This window comes from Callospermophilus lateralis, chromosome 8 (genome assembly GCF_048772815.1).
Source record: "Callospermophilus lateralis isolate mCalLat2 chromosome 8, mCalLat2.hap1, whole genome shotgun sequence".
Classification (NCBI taxonomy): Eukaryota; Metazoa; Chordata; class Mammalia; order Rodentia; family Sciuridae; genus Callospermophilus; species Callospermophilus lateralis.
In genome coordinates this window covers 10,798,292-10,813,548 of record NC_135312.1, presented here as the reverse complement: position 1 = coordinate 10,813,548, position 15,257 = coordinate 10,798,292, and the positions used below count along the sequence as shown (strand labels likewise).

Sequence of the window (15,257 nt, the reverse complement as noted above, 5' to 3'; positions counted from 1 at the left end):
GTCTCTGTATTTCTCACCGCTCCCCCGCCCCCTTCACTTTACTTCTGTTTCAGCCATGATTTTTAAAATATTTGAAACATTTAATGTATTATCACTTGTAAATGTTCTCTACTGGGAGAAATATTCTGTACATCACTCTGCTAGACAGAATAGAAGTCCTTATTATGGTTTCCAATAAAAATTACTTGAAGAAATGACATGTAGAACACAAGTTTTTTTTTTTTTAAATATATCTACATTTTAAAAAAAATCTTATTTCTAAATCTTTATGTGAATGACTGTTAGCAGCAGTCACTCCCTATGCTGCCCATTCTCCAAAAACATTATGGGTTACTCATGTAAATGTCCTGTTTAACATATGGCTTCTGGTTCATGAGTTTGTGATGGACGTGGTGCTTTGAAGTCAGCAAATGGAATGTGTATATTAGTGTGTGGGTCCTTTGGAGTGATGACCTAAGTGCTGAAAATGCTTAAATTGTTGAAATAATTTTTTTTTGCTTAATTTTAATCAACAATGCTTCTAGCTGTAAGCATAGTACCAAATAGTTATTTTAGTATAATAGAAAGTACATGAGTTCTAAAGCTAGAGGCCTTGTGGGTCATAACCTAAGTTACTGAGAATATACAGTGAAGACATGTTTACATAAGACATTTTGAAAAATGCAAAATACCTTCTCAAATCTTAAATATTCACCACCTATTATAATGCCAGGGACTTAGTAAACACTCAAATTATTAATTGAAAGAATGAATTAAGGATTATTTATTGTCATCCCTGGGACCTGCAGACTCTTCTAAAGAAAATAAGCCCTGTGGCAATAAAAAAGTCTCAATCATTACTTTCATCACCAATGATCTTGATATAGGAAATTTTTTTTATAATACAATATTATTTTTTAAACTTTATTTTATTTATTTATTTTAATCTATTTATTTATTTATATGTGGTGCTCAGGATTGAACTCAGCTTCACATGTGCTAGGCAAGCACTTTACTGCTGAGCCACAACCCCAGCCCCAGGAAATATCTTTTAAATACTATGAAATATGGTACAGTGGCAATATATTGAAATTTTAAAACATTGTTAATAATATCATAATTGGCAATGAGTACTTACTGCTGTTGCCTGTGGATTACTGGGGTAGGCATTAAGGAGCTCCTTAGGAGGATTTAAAGGTTTGAGATACCGGGTAACAAACACAGTTTTTCCACTTATATCAATTACTGTTGTAAGGCACTGACGATTTGGAAACTTTAAGGCACATTCAGCTTGAAACTTCTCTGTTGCTTGAAGCAATTTCTCATCTTCCTGAGACTCAAACTTCAAAAAGAAAGACTCCATGGGTTTAACATATGATCATGGGAGACAAAGTGGTACATGTGTGGACGCGACAGCATGAACTATTTAGTGTGGTTTGGGAAGCTTGACAAGTGAATCTTTATAAAGCCATCACATCTTGGTGTCCCTGCAGCTTTATTTAATTATATTTATAATTAATTAGACTGATTTATTAAACACTTAAAATATACATTCTATAGGATTAAAAGAAAGTAGTAAACAGGCAAAGCAGCCATGTGGAAACCATTGGGAATATTAAAATACTCTATAAAAAACAAACTATGGCATACTAATTCTGATTGATAAGCCCAAGAAATGGAGTTTTAAGAGGGGGGACGCTCATAAATCTAACATCTCAAATGTAAAATGTCTGTCACAGATTCCTAGTAGAACTGTGAAGCCAGAAATAATCGTACTATCAAAAAGATGGAAAACTGATGAAACAAAAATGGTGCAAAAAAAGATACCCACCTGAATTTATCCCTGTTCCTTTAAACCTGTTTATTTACTTATTCATCCAATTACTTGAAAAATGTTTATGAGCTTTTAAGAGTCCCCGTATTCTGGATAAGTGAGTATGAAATAATCCCCTTAAGGAACTTCTAGCCTGGAGGGGAACATTAACAAGCCACCAGGTGCTCAACTCCTTACCCAGAGCTTCTATGGGGACAAGCACAGGGTGCTATGGGAGCAGCTAGGAGAAGCAGCTATTGCACTGTCCAGGAAGAACATACAGATCTTGACTCCTTACTCATTACTGGCTTTTCAGGTGGATAAAAGTGCATCAGGAACGTTTTCTACCACTTTCCCTTGATGTTCGGTATCTTAACTCTATAGCAGTGAATTGTGGGCAGGGCCTGTGTTTGAATGCATTCCTCCATACAACAGCATGCACATGATAACCACCTAATAAGTATTAATGGCATTAATAGTTATTTAGGCCACCAGGATGCCATTTTATGTCATGAAGTAGTAATTTAAGTAGTATGCTATGTTGGTGATGTAAGTGTCAAGGAAAAGAGCTAAATCTAAAAGAATCTGGGTTGTGTCGTTTCTTTTTCTTTTTTCTTTTTTTGTACCAGGGATTGAACCCAGGGGCACTTAACCAGAGCACATCCCCAGCTCTTTTTTGTATTTTATTTGGAGGAAGGGTCTCCCTGAGTTACTTAGGGCCTCAATAAATTGCTGAGGCTGGCTTAGGACCCACAATCCTCCTGCCCCAGCTTCCTGAGCCACTGGGATTACAGGTATGCACCACTGTGCCTGGCTTGGGTTGTTTGTTATGAAATAAATTTAGGCAGAACTGTTAAATTCAAAGTTCATTGGACATGACATTTGGGGGAGTCTTAGCTGGCTCCATTCTTTGATCTCTAAATTAATGAAACGGGTTTATCCTGCCCCTTAACAGTCACACGTGGAAGTCCCTACAGACCAGAAACAATTGTGAGAGGTACACTGTCTCTGTAAGAAGCAGCTCATGGACTTGATGGAACTGGACACATGCTCCCAGTGTGCAGGCGACATTCATATTGGTGACCTTTTAATTCAATGACAACTAAGACTCACTTGGATGAAATAAAAATGTCCAGGACATTTTTAGGAGTGCTGGATTGAACCCAGAGTTTTGCATACACTAAGCACATGCTCTACTGCTTAGTTACCCCAGCCCCAAACTGGACATTCTTCATGGACCTGCAGACATCTATATTCACTGCCAAAGGATCACATAGGCATCAGGATCCAGCACCTATTCCCCGGGATGGTGGAGATAGCAGTTAATTAAACCTAGTAACTATCAACTGATGAACTGTAGAAAAAAACACTTGATACCTTCTTAAGCATGCTCAGCTATCATAAGCAAGAAAGAAGAAAAAAGAAATGAGAGGAAAACTTTATTAATAGAAATATTTTTTAAAAACTAATTTTTAACCAAGACAATATAAAGTAAGGAATCTTAAAATAAGTGTTTCAGGAGCTGATTCTTTAAACTTTTACATTCGTAAATGCCTTTAAAAAATCATATGGAATGACTCCATATGGGAGTCTGACACCTGCCCATGTGGATAGTGGGACTCTAATCTGCTAATCCTGGAATTTGCTGTTAGTGGCGGGAAGAGTCTGCAGGTGAACTATGGGGTGGTGTTTTCTGTCACTGGGTATTAAGGATACCAGGGCCCTGTCAATCAATATGCCTGCCTTATTAAACTGCAACCAAGGATAAACCCTCTTTTTAGAAATCTAAAAGAAATGCTTCATATAGCCACAATGGGGCAGTGAAATGCCACTAAAGGCAGCATTAGGGAAGAAAGGCTGCAGAACTTGAGGACCTGTTCTGAGCCCTGGAAACCTTGGCAGGGTCCTGTAGCAGGAGGCGAGGGCTGGAGAAGGAGCCTTAGCACAGAGCATTTCCAGGTTTTCATCATTTCTGCCAGTCTCAGACTACTGTAGCTTTTTGGAAGCTCATCTCCAGTCTGGCTCCCAACCGACTGCCTTTTCTTTTGTTAATAATTCATAGAAATAACAAACTCATCTTTTGTCTGGGAGCGTTCTTCCATGCAAATATACTCGTCATCCTTCTCTTGAGTTTATACATGAAGACAAACATTCAGAATATATATTTCCCTTTCTGAAAATATTTTGAAATGCATGTATTTTAATGTTTTCTTGAGAACCTGAGCATTAGTGATAAAGCTTAGCATATAAAATTAATCTGAATTTCAGTACATTTGTATTTCCAATAATCCTCATGTCCTAGAAGTGCCTTGTAAATGGAATATAAAAAGTATTTTTCTCTGTGAACCAAATTGTAATACAGGAAAAGAAACAGAAGTATGCTCACTTTTTTTTTCCATCTTCATCTGAATCTTAATTACAATGGGAAACTAGAGTCAGCAAAATATGCAGTTCCGCCGCACTCAGAGGTTGGAGGTGGACAACATGTGGCATGCTGGATGTAATGTGGGCGGAATCTCCACCTGCTTGTCTGACTGATCTACCCTGTGCCTAGAGCTCTGGGGATGCTCAGTACTGTGTGTTGAATGAATACAAGGTGGAGCCAGACATTTAAGTCTCACCTCTGCCATGTGCTACCTGTGTGCCCCTGCAGAAGAAGAGTCTGCCTTTTCTCACCTCTAAGTTGGAGACCCATGCCCAAGATACCTGTAAGTGTGAAAGAAGAGAACACGTCTCCAGCCTCTGACAGTGCTGAGGACAGAGTAAGGGACTTCAAACATTGGTGGTGGTTGTTACTACTGGATTAGTTTACGTATGCATAAGAGGTCACAACCAATATCTTCTCCCAAATCCAACGAGGGTAGTGTGTGTAAATGCTGTGTAAGCATTTACATTAGGAAAGCTATTTCCTCATGATGAAGGTTGGCAATAGTTGTTAACAAATGGATGTTCTAGAAATTCTTTTATCTAGAATTATCTAAAACTGTACTTGTGCAGATGTTTGTTTATTTCATGAAATGAATTGTAATGACCCTTGAAGGTCATCTGGCCTTATGAGCCTATGAATCTACTCGATACCACAGCCAGGGATGTGAGGTCAGACATGGAAATCTATTTCAGCATGCTTGCCAGCAAATTCAAATGAAAGAGCAATCTGATGTTCTCATTTGTCACATTTCATTTTCTTCACATTGAGAAAAATTCTTCTAAAAGCAGAACATGTTTACATTTGTCTTGCTCTGCCTAAAAGTTTAGACTGCTGACTGACCTAATTATTGGTTCAGTGGAAGTGCAAACCCACACATCTGTTCTTTTACTGTCATTCTGTTCAAACTGAAAGAATAATAAACAGAGACTGCAGTAGGAGAATCTGTTTGTATGGTGAAGAGTTTATAAAGCTCCACCTGGTAATCTCCTCTCCTGCTTCACTGGCAGGGGACATGGGTTCTAGACCCTCAGCAGAGTTACCTTTTCTCGAACTGACTCTCCAGGAACCAGCTGAGGCTCGATGGTGATGAACAGGGTGATGTAGGAACCCTCACTTAAGCTTCGAACAGAATCAAAGCCTCTCTCGAGAATCATGTTTCTCTCCTTACTGTAGCCCAGGAGAACTGGGGGAATATCTATTTTAAATGTTCCATCAATCTGTGAAGAAAATATGACTTGGTAAGCATTCTGGCAATTTTCCAACAGAAGTTCAAAGGCAAGTCTCAACTCATTATTAAATAACAATCACTTAGACTGGCATTGGAAGCCCATCACATCTTTCTAGCCTTGTTTAGATGAAGTGCTGTCTCTTTCATGAATACTTTGTTATCTCTACCACCTTTATGTATAGTTTATTTCATTTGTTATATTATGGTTTTCTGCTGGATTTTATAGTTGTGTGCACATTTGTCATATTCTTCTAGATAATTACTCCCTGCAATATTTTCCCTCTTTTTTTTTAATCATCTTTCTCTGACATGTGTAAGTGTTCTGTATACACATTAGGTGCCCAATAAATGTGGGCTGAATGATTGATCAGCCACTTATCAAGAACTAACTTATGTAGTGTTTCAAAAGCCAGGACTTTCTCACTCTCGTAAAGTCAAAGCAGCAACGAGACTAATTGAAGACTAATGCTACAGAATTATTAAGTTTGCAGAGAATCCAATTTTTCTTTCAGTCTTTAGTGACATTTATATCGTAGGAGAAATGAAGAACTTAAAATTTGAACATCCTGAATAGAACTTTTTGGGTTGAATTGAATAGGCTCTTATTTATTATTCTCCTTATACTAACAGAGCTCACCAAAGCCTATATCTGATCAGATGATAGAGTAGGGGGTGGACAGGTAAACAATCACATGAAATAACAGCACATTTTTTCTGTACAACAGGTAGATGATGCAGGAAGGAATGAGTACTATCTTAAAATATTCAAAGTGGGGACTGGGGTTATGGCTCAGAGGTAGAGCACTCACCTAGCATGTGTGAGGCACTGGGTTCGATCCTCAGCACCACATAAAAATAAAATAAAGATATTGTGTCCACCTATAAACTAAAAAATAAATTTAAAAAAAGAAAATTTCAAAGATAAGGATTTAAGACAGGGTTTTTCAACCTGGGTGCTGTTGACACTGGGGGCCAGGTCACTGTTCTGGAGGGCTGTCCTGTGCATTCAGGTGTTTGGCAGCATCTTGGGCCTCTGTACACTAGATGCCATAGCAACCTCTGCCACACTTAAGCATGGAATTTGGAGTCAGACAAAATATTTTAAAAGACAAATGTAATGAAACAAATCTCCAAAGATATAATGAAGCATATAAACCAAAAATATTGACTAGTTCTTTCTCCTCTACCAATCCTAGCACGTTGGAAGTCATTAAAAGGTGGATACCAACTGTGCTGTAGGCTTTGTGATTTGAGTAAGTTACTGAACTGCTTCCTTTCTTCATCTTTGAAATAGGACTAGTGATGCCAGAGGTGTGGTAAGGCTTAATCAAGGTTACAAATAAATAATGGTATGCATTGTGCCCCAGGATAGTTACCAAATCAGGATTCGACTTGTAGCTCCAGAGAAAAGAACCAGGGCCTAAAGACAGGAAGTCCAGGGAAGGACACAGATTATGGCACAGTGCAAGGGATATCTCCATGGCAGAGCATGGGAAAGAGAACAGACTGCTTCAGGGTATTGAAGGTCTTGTCAGTGAGCTCCAGGGCACAGCAGAACCTCAACATCACCAAGGTAGGCCAAGGAGAGTTTTGAGTAACTACTTCTGCATATCTTCCAAATATGAAATTCAGCAAAGCCAAATGTTATGGATAGTTTGATTTGTAAAAATGATGTGCTCTTTCTGTTTTTCTTTTTTAGTTTAAAATCTATTCCAAGAGGAAAATGTAAATTCTTTTTTTTTTTTAGGTAAAAGATCATTTTATTAATAATTTCCTTAAAAATAGTTATAATTTATTCTTTTTAAAAATTCATTCATTCATTTGTTCTAATTTGTTATACATGACAGCAGATTACATATCAATTCATAGTATACATGTGGAGCACAATTTTTCATTTCTCTGGTTGTACACAAATTAGAGTCATTTAATTTGTGTCTTCATACATGTACTTAGAGTAATGATGTCCATCTCATTTCACCATCTTTTCTACCCTCATGCCTCCTCCCCTTCTCTCCCTCCCCTTTGCCCTAAATTCTTTGGGCCAGCATACCACTGCAGCATGAGCTATAGACTGCTCCTTTTTCCCAGAGACAACTGCAATCCAGTTGATGCTTGAGACTGCAACCAATCCAAGCTCTCAGACTAGAGTTTGGGTCTTGGTCTTGCTCGAGTCTGTGGCCTAGGCAGCATTTGTTCTGTGTGGTCATTGCAGTGGCTCATGGGCTCCTGTTGCTGTGGATTTAATACTGGGATGTCAAAGAAATTTCAGAATTTTTAACTGTCCCAAATTACAGCTACTAAGTCATTCAGGAGTTGCCAACCTAATGGATGCCCTAAGCAAAATGACTAACTCTGAAGAAGGGAGCCTTTGTGGAGCATGCCTGTGCTCATGGATTTTCATGTTTTAAATAATGTGCACTCGCAAAACTATTAATGTACGCACTTCATTAAATGGGTCCTCAACTGTCCTGATTGTTTCCTTAAAATTACTTTTAGGCACCATCCATTTCATTTTTATCATTTTGACAAATCTCCACTTTGTCCCACCTTCACTTCTGTTGAAATGTTTAAAAAATTCTCAGATTTGAATAGTCCTACAGTAACTGCAAATTCTGAGGAACACAGAAGTTTAATAAGCCATGCAAGTCTGAAGGCAAATCAATGACTTCATACAGTGATTTTCTTCTTTCCAGGGGGTTTGAAGATATAGTCTCTCAGTGTTGAGATTTTCACAGGAAAAAATGGTTCGAGCTATGCCTTTTTCTCATGGAACGCTGACTTTAGGTACTTACCCTTGCTTGGAAATATATAGTGCTAAATGGAATCTTCACGCATCCCAGCCAGTGTCTCTCAATACGGGTATGGATTCCACTTCCCCTTTCACGGTCGTCCTAAAGGACACATGGGAAGTAATAATTGTTTAAGAACTCCAGACACTCATTTAATTAATATGACAGCAAGAGAGCAGCAGGATTTTAGCTGAAAGTTTGTGGACCTGGGTTATACAGACTTAATCAAGTTCTGGGCTCAGACACTTTATTAAGTGACCCTAGGAAAGCCATTTAGTTTCTGGGAACTTTAGTTTTCTCATCAATGAACTGGAGATTTCATGATCTACTTCATAGGGTTATTTCAGAATTGAATAAGACAGTGCATGCAGAGCACTAATAAAATTTCTTGCAAAGCAAATACTCTGCTGATAATTTAAAAATTATCTCTTTTTTTCCCCAATTATATGTGTCAAGTTTCAAACATTTCAAACACAAGGAAGATGGAAATTGTGCTTAGGACTTATGTAGAGGGTAGAAGGTTTGCCAAGAGCAGAGTTAAGATGGTTTCCTTTAAACTGAGAACTTACCTCTGAGATATCATATAGTACTTCATCAAAAATATTAATAAACACATCATCTTTCACTGACTGTAAACTCGCTGTGCTGTAATCCCCATTAGGGGCCCTGCAAAATAACATGTCAACAGGGACTATGAAAGTAGGCAGCATAGAAATTATGAGCACTCAAATGTCAACATTTGAATAACACACAAGTGGGAGCACAGGTGTGGGGATTATAAGCGTGCTGTCATTTCAAGGATTTATCTCGGTCAGGGATGCTGCCATGTCATACCTACACTCCAATGCAGAGAGCCCTCGACTGGAGGCTCTGTGCCCATCCAAACGCTCTGCTGGCTCTTCCTAGTGAGGCTATAAACTTTGCAAGGAGTTATTCTGTTTTTTTTTTTTTTAATTTCTTTCTTTGTTATTTTTAGATATACATGATAGTATGTGTATTTTGTCATACTGTAGGGCTATAACTTATTCTGATTAGGATCCTATTATTGTGGTCATACATAATGTGGAGTTACACTGGTCATGTATTCATGTATGAACGTTGGAAAGTTATGTCCCATTCATTCTATTATCTTTTCTGTTCCCATTCCCCCTTCCTCAAGGAGTCATCTGGAAGGACTGTGGTGGCTCAGTGTCCAGCTACAAGGCCTCCAGAGGTTCTGGAGTCGGTTGTGGGCTTCCTAAGCATCTTAGGAGGTGCATCTCCAGGGAGACCACTGGACTGTAAGCCTCCTGTTTTCTGTGGCTGTTGAATGGTCCTGCTGCCCACTCCCTGGAACATGGCGTGGCTGGAGGCCGGGTACCACAGGTGTTTTGCTAAGCAATTGCCTTTAATCCTTCTTGTTCCTTTTGCTCACTCCCTGTATCATAGTGGTATCTTCCCTCTGTCCTGGCTTAACTAATTGTAATCCCTGCTCTGCTTCTAATCTACTATGTGGTTTTAAGTAAGTCACCTCCCCTCTGTGGCTTTTAGTTTCTTCTCCATAAAAGCAAAGGGTTGGATTAGATGATCATTTCAAGTGCTAAAATAATAATCTTTTAAATATCTAAAATTCTTTGACCAAAGTTCTGGAATGCTTGTGTGGTTTTGGTGAGGGAGAAAGTGTCATTTATGGGAACTAGGAGTTTCAGATTCACTTTAGGAGAGGACATGAGGAAGAAAGGAAAAGCAGTTTAGGGCTGGTGGTGTGAGGGGATGAGAAAATTTGAGCTTTAAGAAGCCAGAACCTGGAGGGAAGTAGAGTGTCTCAACAATGACCCAGGTTTCCCAACTCGGGCATCTTTCCACTTTTATTCTTGAATGCAGTCATCCATGGGCCCCAGAGGAAAACTGTGGCACTTGGCATCTGGCGCTTACCAGCTACAAACTTTTTGCCTTAGTCTTTTCTTGCTGGGTCTCTGTTTCCTTTGCATTTTTTCAAAATATCCAACAGTTCAAAATATTCAACAGTTCTTTAAAGAGGAACATATGGTTACCTAAAGGGAAGTTCGAGTTCTTCATTCCAGCTGGGATTCGGCCCTTCAGCCGTTGTCGTGTGGCAAATTGTTCGTTGAAAAGAGACTTCTACAAAAGGACGCACTAAAACCTTTAATAAAAGCAAGAACAAATCCTGAGTCTACTGTGGGTAGATGAATTATTTAGTCCTTAGTAGTGGTTGGCTATGCTTAATCAATAGTATGTTTTGAAAGAACATGAAACAGAGGCAGGACTGTCCATCAAGTCTACAGGTGGCTCCTAAAACCTGACGGGCAGGACTGGAAGCTGAGCCCGGCATAGGGGCCTCTCACCTGGCCGAGGGCATAGTCGGGGCTGTGGGCCGGGCTGTGTGTGCTCGGGGAGGCAACGTGCTTTTCACTGAAAGCCCTGGAGGACCTTGAGGGCTGCTGGAATTTGCTAGGAGGGAAAAGGTAAGAAAGAAAGAAATGATAAGAGGAGTTATCATTTAATTCTACTGAGCTTGATCCAACTTCAGAAGGCTAGGTATGCTCTGATCCTCCCTGGCCACCTGGTGGTTATGAGGGCCTTCCCCAGATTCCATTCCCAGGCCTGCATGTCTGACTAAGAACAGAGGAAAAATGTTCCTTCTCTCTCCTCCCCTCCCAGGGCCTGCCTGAGTGGGGACCTGACTTTTCCCCCAGAAATGAGAGCCTGTCCCTCTGGGTAAAAGAATCTGACCAGAAAGTCCCTCCTCCATCCAGTTCCAGTTCTTTCCACTGTATTTTCTCTGAACCTGTAATCTCCAATGGCTAGAGCTACCTGCCCCAGGCAAGGCCTGTCAAGCCTCACTGGGAAAGGGAGGCTGGGGGACTCCTAATTTCAGTGAGGACCAATGGGTCTTGTCCCTTTCTCCCTATGCCTTCATTCTTAAAAGAAACGAAGATTATCTCTAGAAAGCCTCTTCCAGACACCTGCCCCCACCATCCTAACATCTCACTTGCATATCTATACTGAATTTTAGGGTTTGCCAATTATTGTGCATTCATTATTGAACAAAGTACAAACTGTCTCTATCAGACCCTCACCTTTTCAGAGTTAAGTCTCAGACAATCTATGAGACAGTGTAAGTGGAACATTTAACAGCACAGCTCTTCTTCCTCTTTGAAAACCATCAGTTACATTATTAAGAAAAAGAAAGAAAGAAAGAAAGAAAGAAAGAAAGAAAGAAAGAAAGAAAGAAAGAAAGAAAGAACCCATTTGTTTAGCACATACTCTATTTTAGGCCTTATGTCTGCCTCAGGATGAAAAATCCAATAAGAGAGGTCAGTTCAAACTACATTGGTAGGCAGGCAGGTAAACAAGCAATCTCAATAAAGTGACTGTAGCCATGGGCATGGGCTGTAAGAGCACAGAGAAGGAAGTGGAAAATCCTGGTTGGCTGGATGCCAGGGTAGGGGATAAAGATTTGGGCAGGTTTCATGGAAGAGTTGATGTCTGTACTGTCTGGATGCATCCTCATTGAAATGCAGAGCATGAGGGAACAATGGTGTATCCTAGAATCTGAATGAACAATTTAATATTTCAAAATATTATGCAGAGACCAAAAATAACAAAAAATGCCTCTATTTTCTTAAAAAACAAACAGAGCAAACACCTGTAGGCTCTTTATGTGTGGGTTTTCACCCCACAGTCAGTCAGTATAGTATGTTTTGAAAGAACATGACTGCCTCAAGCTTTGAGGCAGTCAGGGTGGCTCGGGAAAGTGAGCCCTGGCAGGTTCAGGACTCGGGTGGACACTTACAAGGAGCAGAGCAATGAGCCTGGATATCAACAGATGTATGGTAATAGGTTGGAGAATAATTATGAGAAGAAGACAGGGCGCAGCAGCGAGTGAGCACATGGAGTGCTGGAGAAACGAAGAATTGCAGGAGGCAAAAGAGATGCGAGCAGCTGGCCTGGCGCTCTCCTGTGGAATCAGATGGTGCTGAGTGACCACGGCCAAGCCTCTGGCATCCCCTTCCATTTTCCCTCTAATGAATGGAGATGGAAGAGCAGTTTAAGCTTTAGCTTAGTGTGGTACTGCTCCTGTGGAATGGACAATGTATTCCTTCTTCCGTGACATTGGAAAGGGCACCAGCAAAAAGAAGGTATAACTCTTGGACCTTTATCTCTGTTCTGCAAAGGCATCAGAAGCTCAGGCTCGTCTCACCTGTGGTTGGGGGCTCCCTGCTGCCCCCCGGATAGTGGCCATGGTAGTCCTAACTCAGTCCTCTGAACAGGTAGGAAGGAAAAACCGTGAGCTGATGCTTCTGGTGTATCTGCCCAGCTGGCAGTCTCTTCTGTGACCCTGCCTCTGGCTGTAGGTGACTACCATGGATGGACACCTGACCCCAGTTAGCACCTTCAGACTCTGTCCTGAGGGTGTGAGGCTTAGCTTGGGGTACCCTGGCTGTAGGGACACTGCCTTCACGTGAGAGTGAAGCTGAGGTAAGCGGCGAGGGGGAAGGCGGGGCCTTGGGGAAAACCATCTTACTCCTGGGGGGGCCACCGTGCTGTTCAGCTGTCCCTCTTGTCCATTCTATGAGATGTTCTTCCCAGTCCCACTGAGGCCCTCCTTAACCTGAATTGACTCTTACATCCCAGGACAGGCCATGGCTTCAACCAGAGCTCCCCGGCCCGCCGAGTAGAACCCATGTTAAGAACAAGAGTGAGCATCCTCCACGAGCTCGCCTTAGCCGGTCTCCCACACCTTCCGTCCCAGGGGGACAGGAGACTCTCACCTTGCTGGGGGCTTCCTCACTGGAATGTCATAGGCCCGCACAATGTTCACCAGCAGCTTGATGTCTCCATCCGACAGGTTCTGGGCGGTCACCTTCTTCCGCCCTTTTCTCCTTGGCCTCAGTGGCCGCTTTTGTTCTGCCAGCTTGAAAAGGCTCAGGCCCAAAATGCTAATGGTTACAGAGCAGGATTAGGACTCAAAGGAAAAGAAAGGCCTGGAAAACTAGGGGATGACTCTCCCAACTCTGCCCCAAGGTTTCTCACAGGCCTCTGGAAACTGTCCTATTCAGGGTGGTTGGAAGAGTCTAGAAATTCTGCCCATCCACTGCATGGATGGCTGAACATTTTTTTTTTCAGCTGCTACTCCGCAGAGGAAGAAAAGCCATGTCTTGGCCCCTGCCTGCCCTCCTGCCTGGCTCTTTACCTTGCTCACCTGCCAGACCCCCAAACACACCCTTGTACTCCCCACCCTCACCTTTCCTCCTGCCTTCCCTCCTCAGGGCCAATATCATGCAGCTGGAGGGACTCCCTGTGCATTATTAAGTGCACAGGAGACAGTGCACACAGTCTTTGGCAGCTCTGGGGACCTCTCACTGTCTGAGTTTAGACAGAACTGGGCGTGAATCCTGGCTCTACTCTGCACCCTAGGGCAAATTATTTCACCTCTTTAAATCTTTGTTTTGTCCTCTGTAAATGAGCATAATCATCCCCACCTCTTGGAGTGGCTGAGAGGATGAAGCAGGAGGGGTGTGAAGCACCTGGCACTGAGTAGGCACTCAGTAGGTCCCTAAAATGCCACTGTTGGGATGAGGACAGGGACTGATGCTAAGTGACTTCAGGAGGAGGAGGTGGAGCGGGGGAGAGAATCCTTCTTATCAGTCTCTCCTGATCACTGAGATGATCATCAATAAGCACTTCCAGGAAGATAAAAGAAGCATGGTCCCAGAACCACGGGAGAAAAGTGCACGGAGCAACATAAGTTCTTGCTCAGGGACTGAACAGAAACAAGATGTGACTATGTCTGGAAGTGGACATTAATGACTATGCCAGAGGCCACAGAACAAAGCCCCCTGTGCAGAGCCAGCAGGGGCTCATGGATCTCAGCTTCACTGCTCTGAATTGAGCTGGTGGAGCAGTCTCTTGAGCGGGCCCCTTTTTGGATAAGGGCCCTGCAACTCTTGCCTGGCATTACTGGTGGCTCCCATAGGCAATCCCAAAGGGTTTCCAGGAGCTGGTCCATTTGTTCTCCAGGGTCCTGCACAGCATAGGGACCCTCTATGAACCTATTAAGCCCTTGCATGTGTCAAGGACAATGCTAGGACCTTGCCTATGATGTACTTATTCTTGAAATAAAATATTTACCCCATTTTTCAGATGAAACTGGAGGCTCTGGGAGATGTTATGATTTGCTGAAGGCCTTCTGGGAGGGGGCTGGGGTTCCAACTCAGGGCATTGATGATAGAGCCCACCTTCCGGGGGACTCAGGGCCTCAGAGACACAGCCTTGCCGGGCATCCTGACATGGTACGTCCCTTCCCTTATCAATGCTTCCTCCCTCCTAATGACTCCTCCACTGAGGCTTTGGTCCTCCACAACTGTTGGTCTGGGAGCATCCCATGACTGGGACCACTAAATACTGAGACATTCTAGTTTAAAGCCAAGAACAAAGTGAAATTAAAAAAAGGAAAAAAAAAAAAAAAAGAAAGAATGAACATACCCCGAGCCTTCAGAACTTAATGCAGAAAGTAAAGCAGAAAAAAAGAAAGAAAAGAAAAACAGCATGAAAAATCACCATCTGTTCTAAGTGACTACATTTTTATGACTACAACATTCAATGACAGGACTCTGTAGAGAGAGGGGTTTCCATATGAATTTTGGCAGACACCATCTCTCTTCTGTCCATGGATGACAGTGGAGGGGGTGCCTTTCTACCAGTCAGATAGGGGAGAGGAAGGACATGCACAGGGAATGACCTTTTTAGGAGAATAAATTGAACCACAGAAAAACTCATGTTAATGTCCCCATAAGACCATCTTTCACCTTTTATGTGCCCACCCTAGCTGAGACCTTTCAAGATTATTCTAGAAATAGGGAGTTGACCAACTTCCATTTTTCCCTGATGTCCTTTGTCCTCCCAGTGGGATGTCTGAGCCAGACCCAGACGGGAGCCTCTGAGGGTGAGGTCGCAGCCACTTCCATGGCCTTGTGACGGAGAGATTCTGGCCCAGGAGATTAGGAAAGCAGAGGA

The 15,257-nt window shown here is 41.9% G+C and overlaps 1 protein-coding gene across 3 annotated transcripts in view; it reads right to left on the bottom strand.

Annotated features, from left to right (window-relative positions):
- Cc2d2a (coiled-coil and C2 domain containing 2A) overlaps positions 1 to 15,257 on the bottom strand; it is a 100,783-nt gene that overhangs the window by 16,085 nt on the left and 69,441 nt on the right. For all 3 annotated transcript variants that reach the window (XM_076864550.2, XM_076864552.2, XM_076864551.2), the window contains 7 exons: positions 13,013 to 13,180; positions 10,583 to 10,688; positions 10,271 to 10,380; positions 8,807 to 8,903; positions 8,241 to 8,339; positions 5,261 to 5,437; positions 1,118 to 1,321 (listed from right to left, as the gene is read on the bottom strand). In XM_076864550.2, the coding sequence (XP_076720665.2) occupies positions 1,118 to 1,321; positions 5,261 to 5,437; positions 8,241 to 8,339; positions 8,807 to 8,903; positions 10,271 to 10,380; positions 10,583 to 10,688; positions 13,013 to 13,180 (961 nt within the window). The remainder of the gene's footprint in view (positions 1 to 1,117; positions 1,322 to 5,260; positions 5,438 to 8,240; positions 8,340 to 8,806; positions 8,904 to 10,270; positions 10,381 to 10,582; positions 10,689 to 13,012; positions 13,181 to 15,257) is intronic.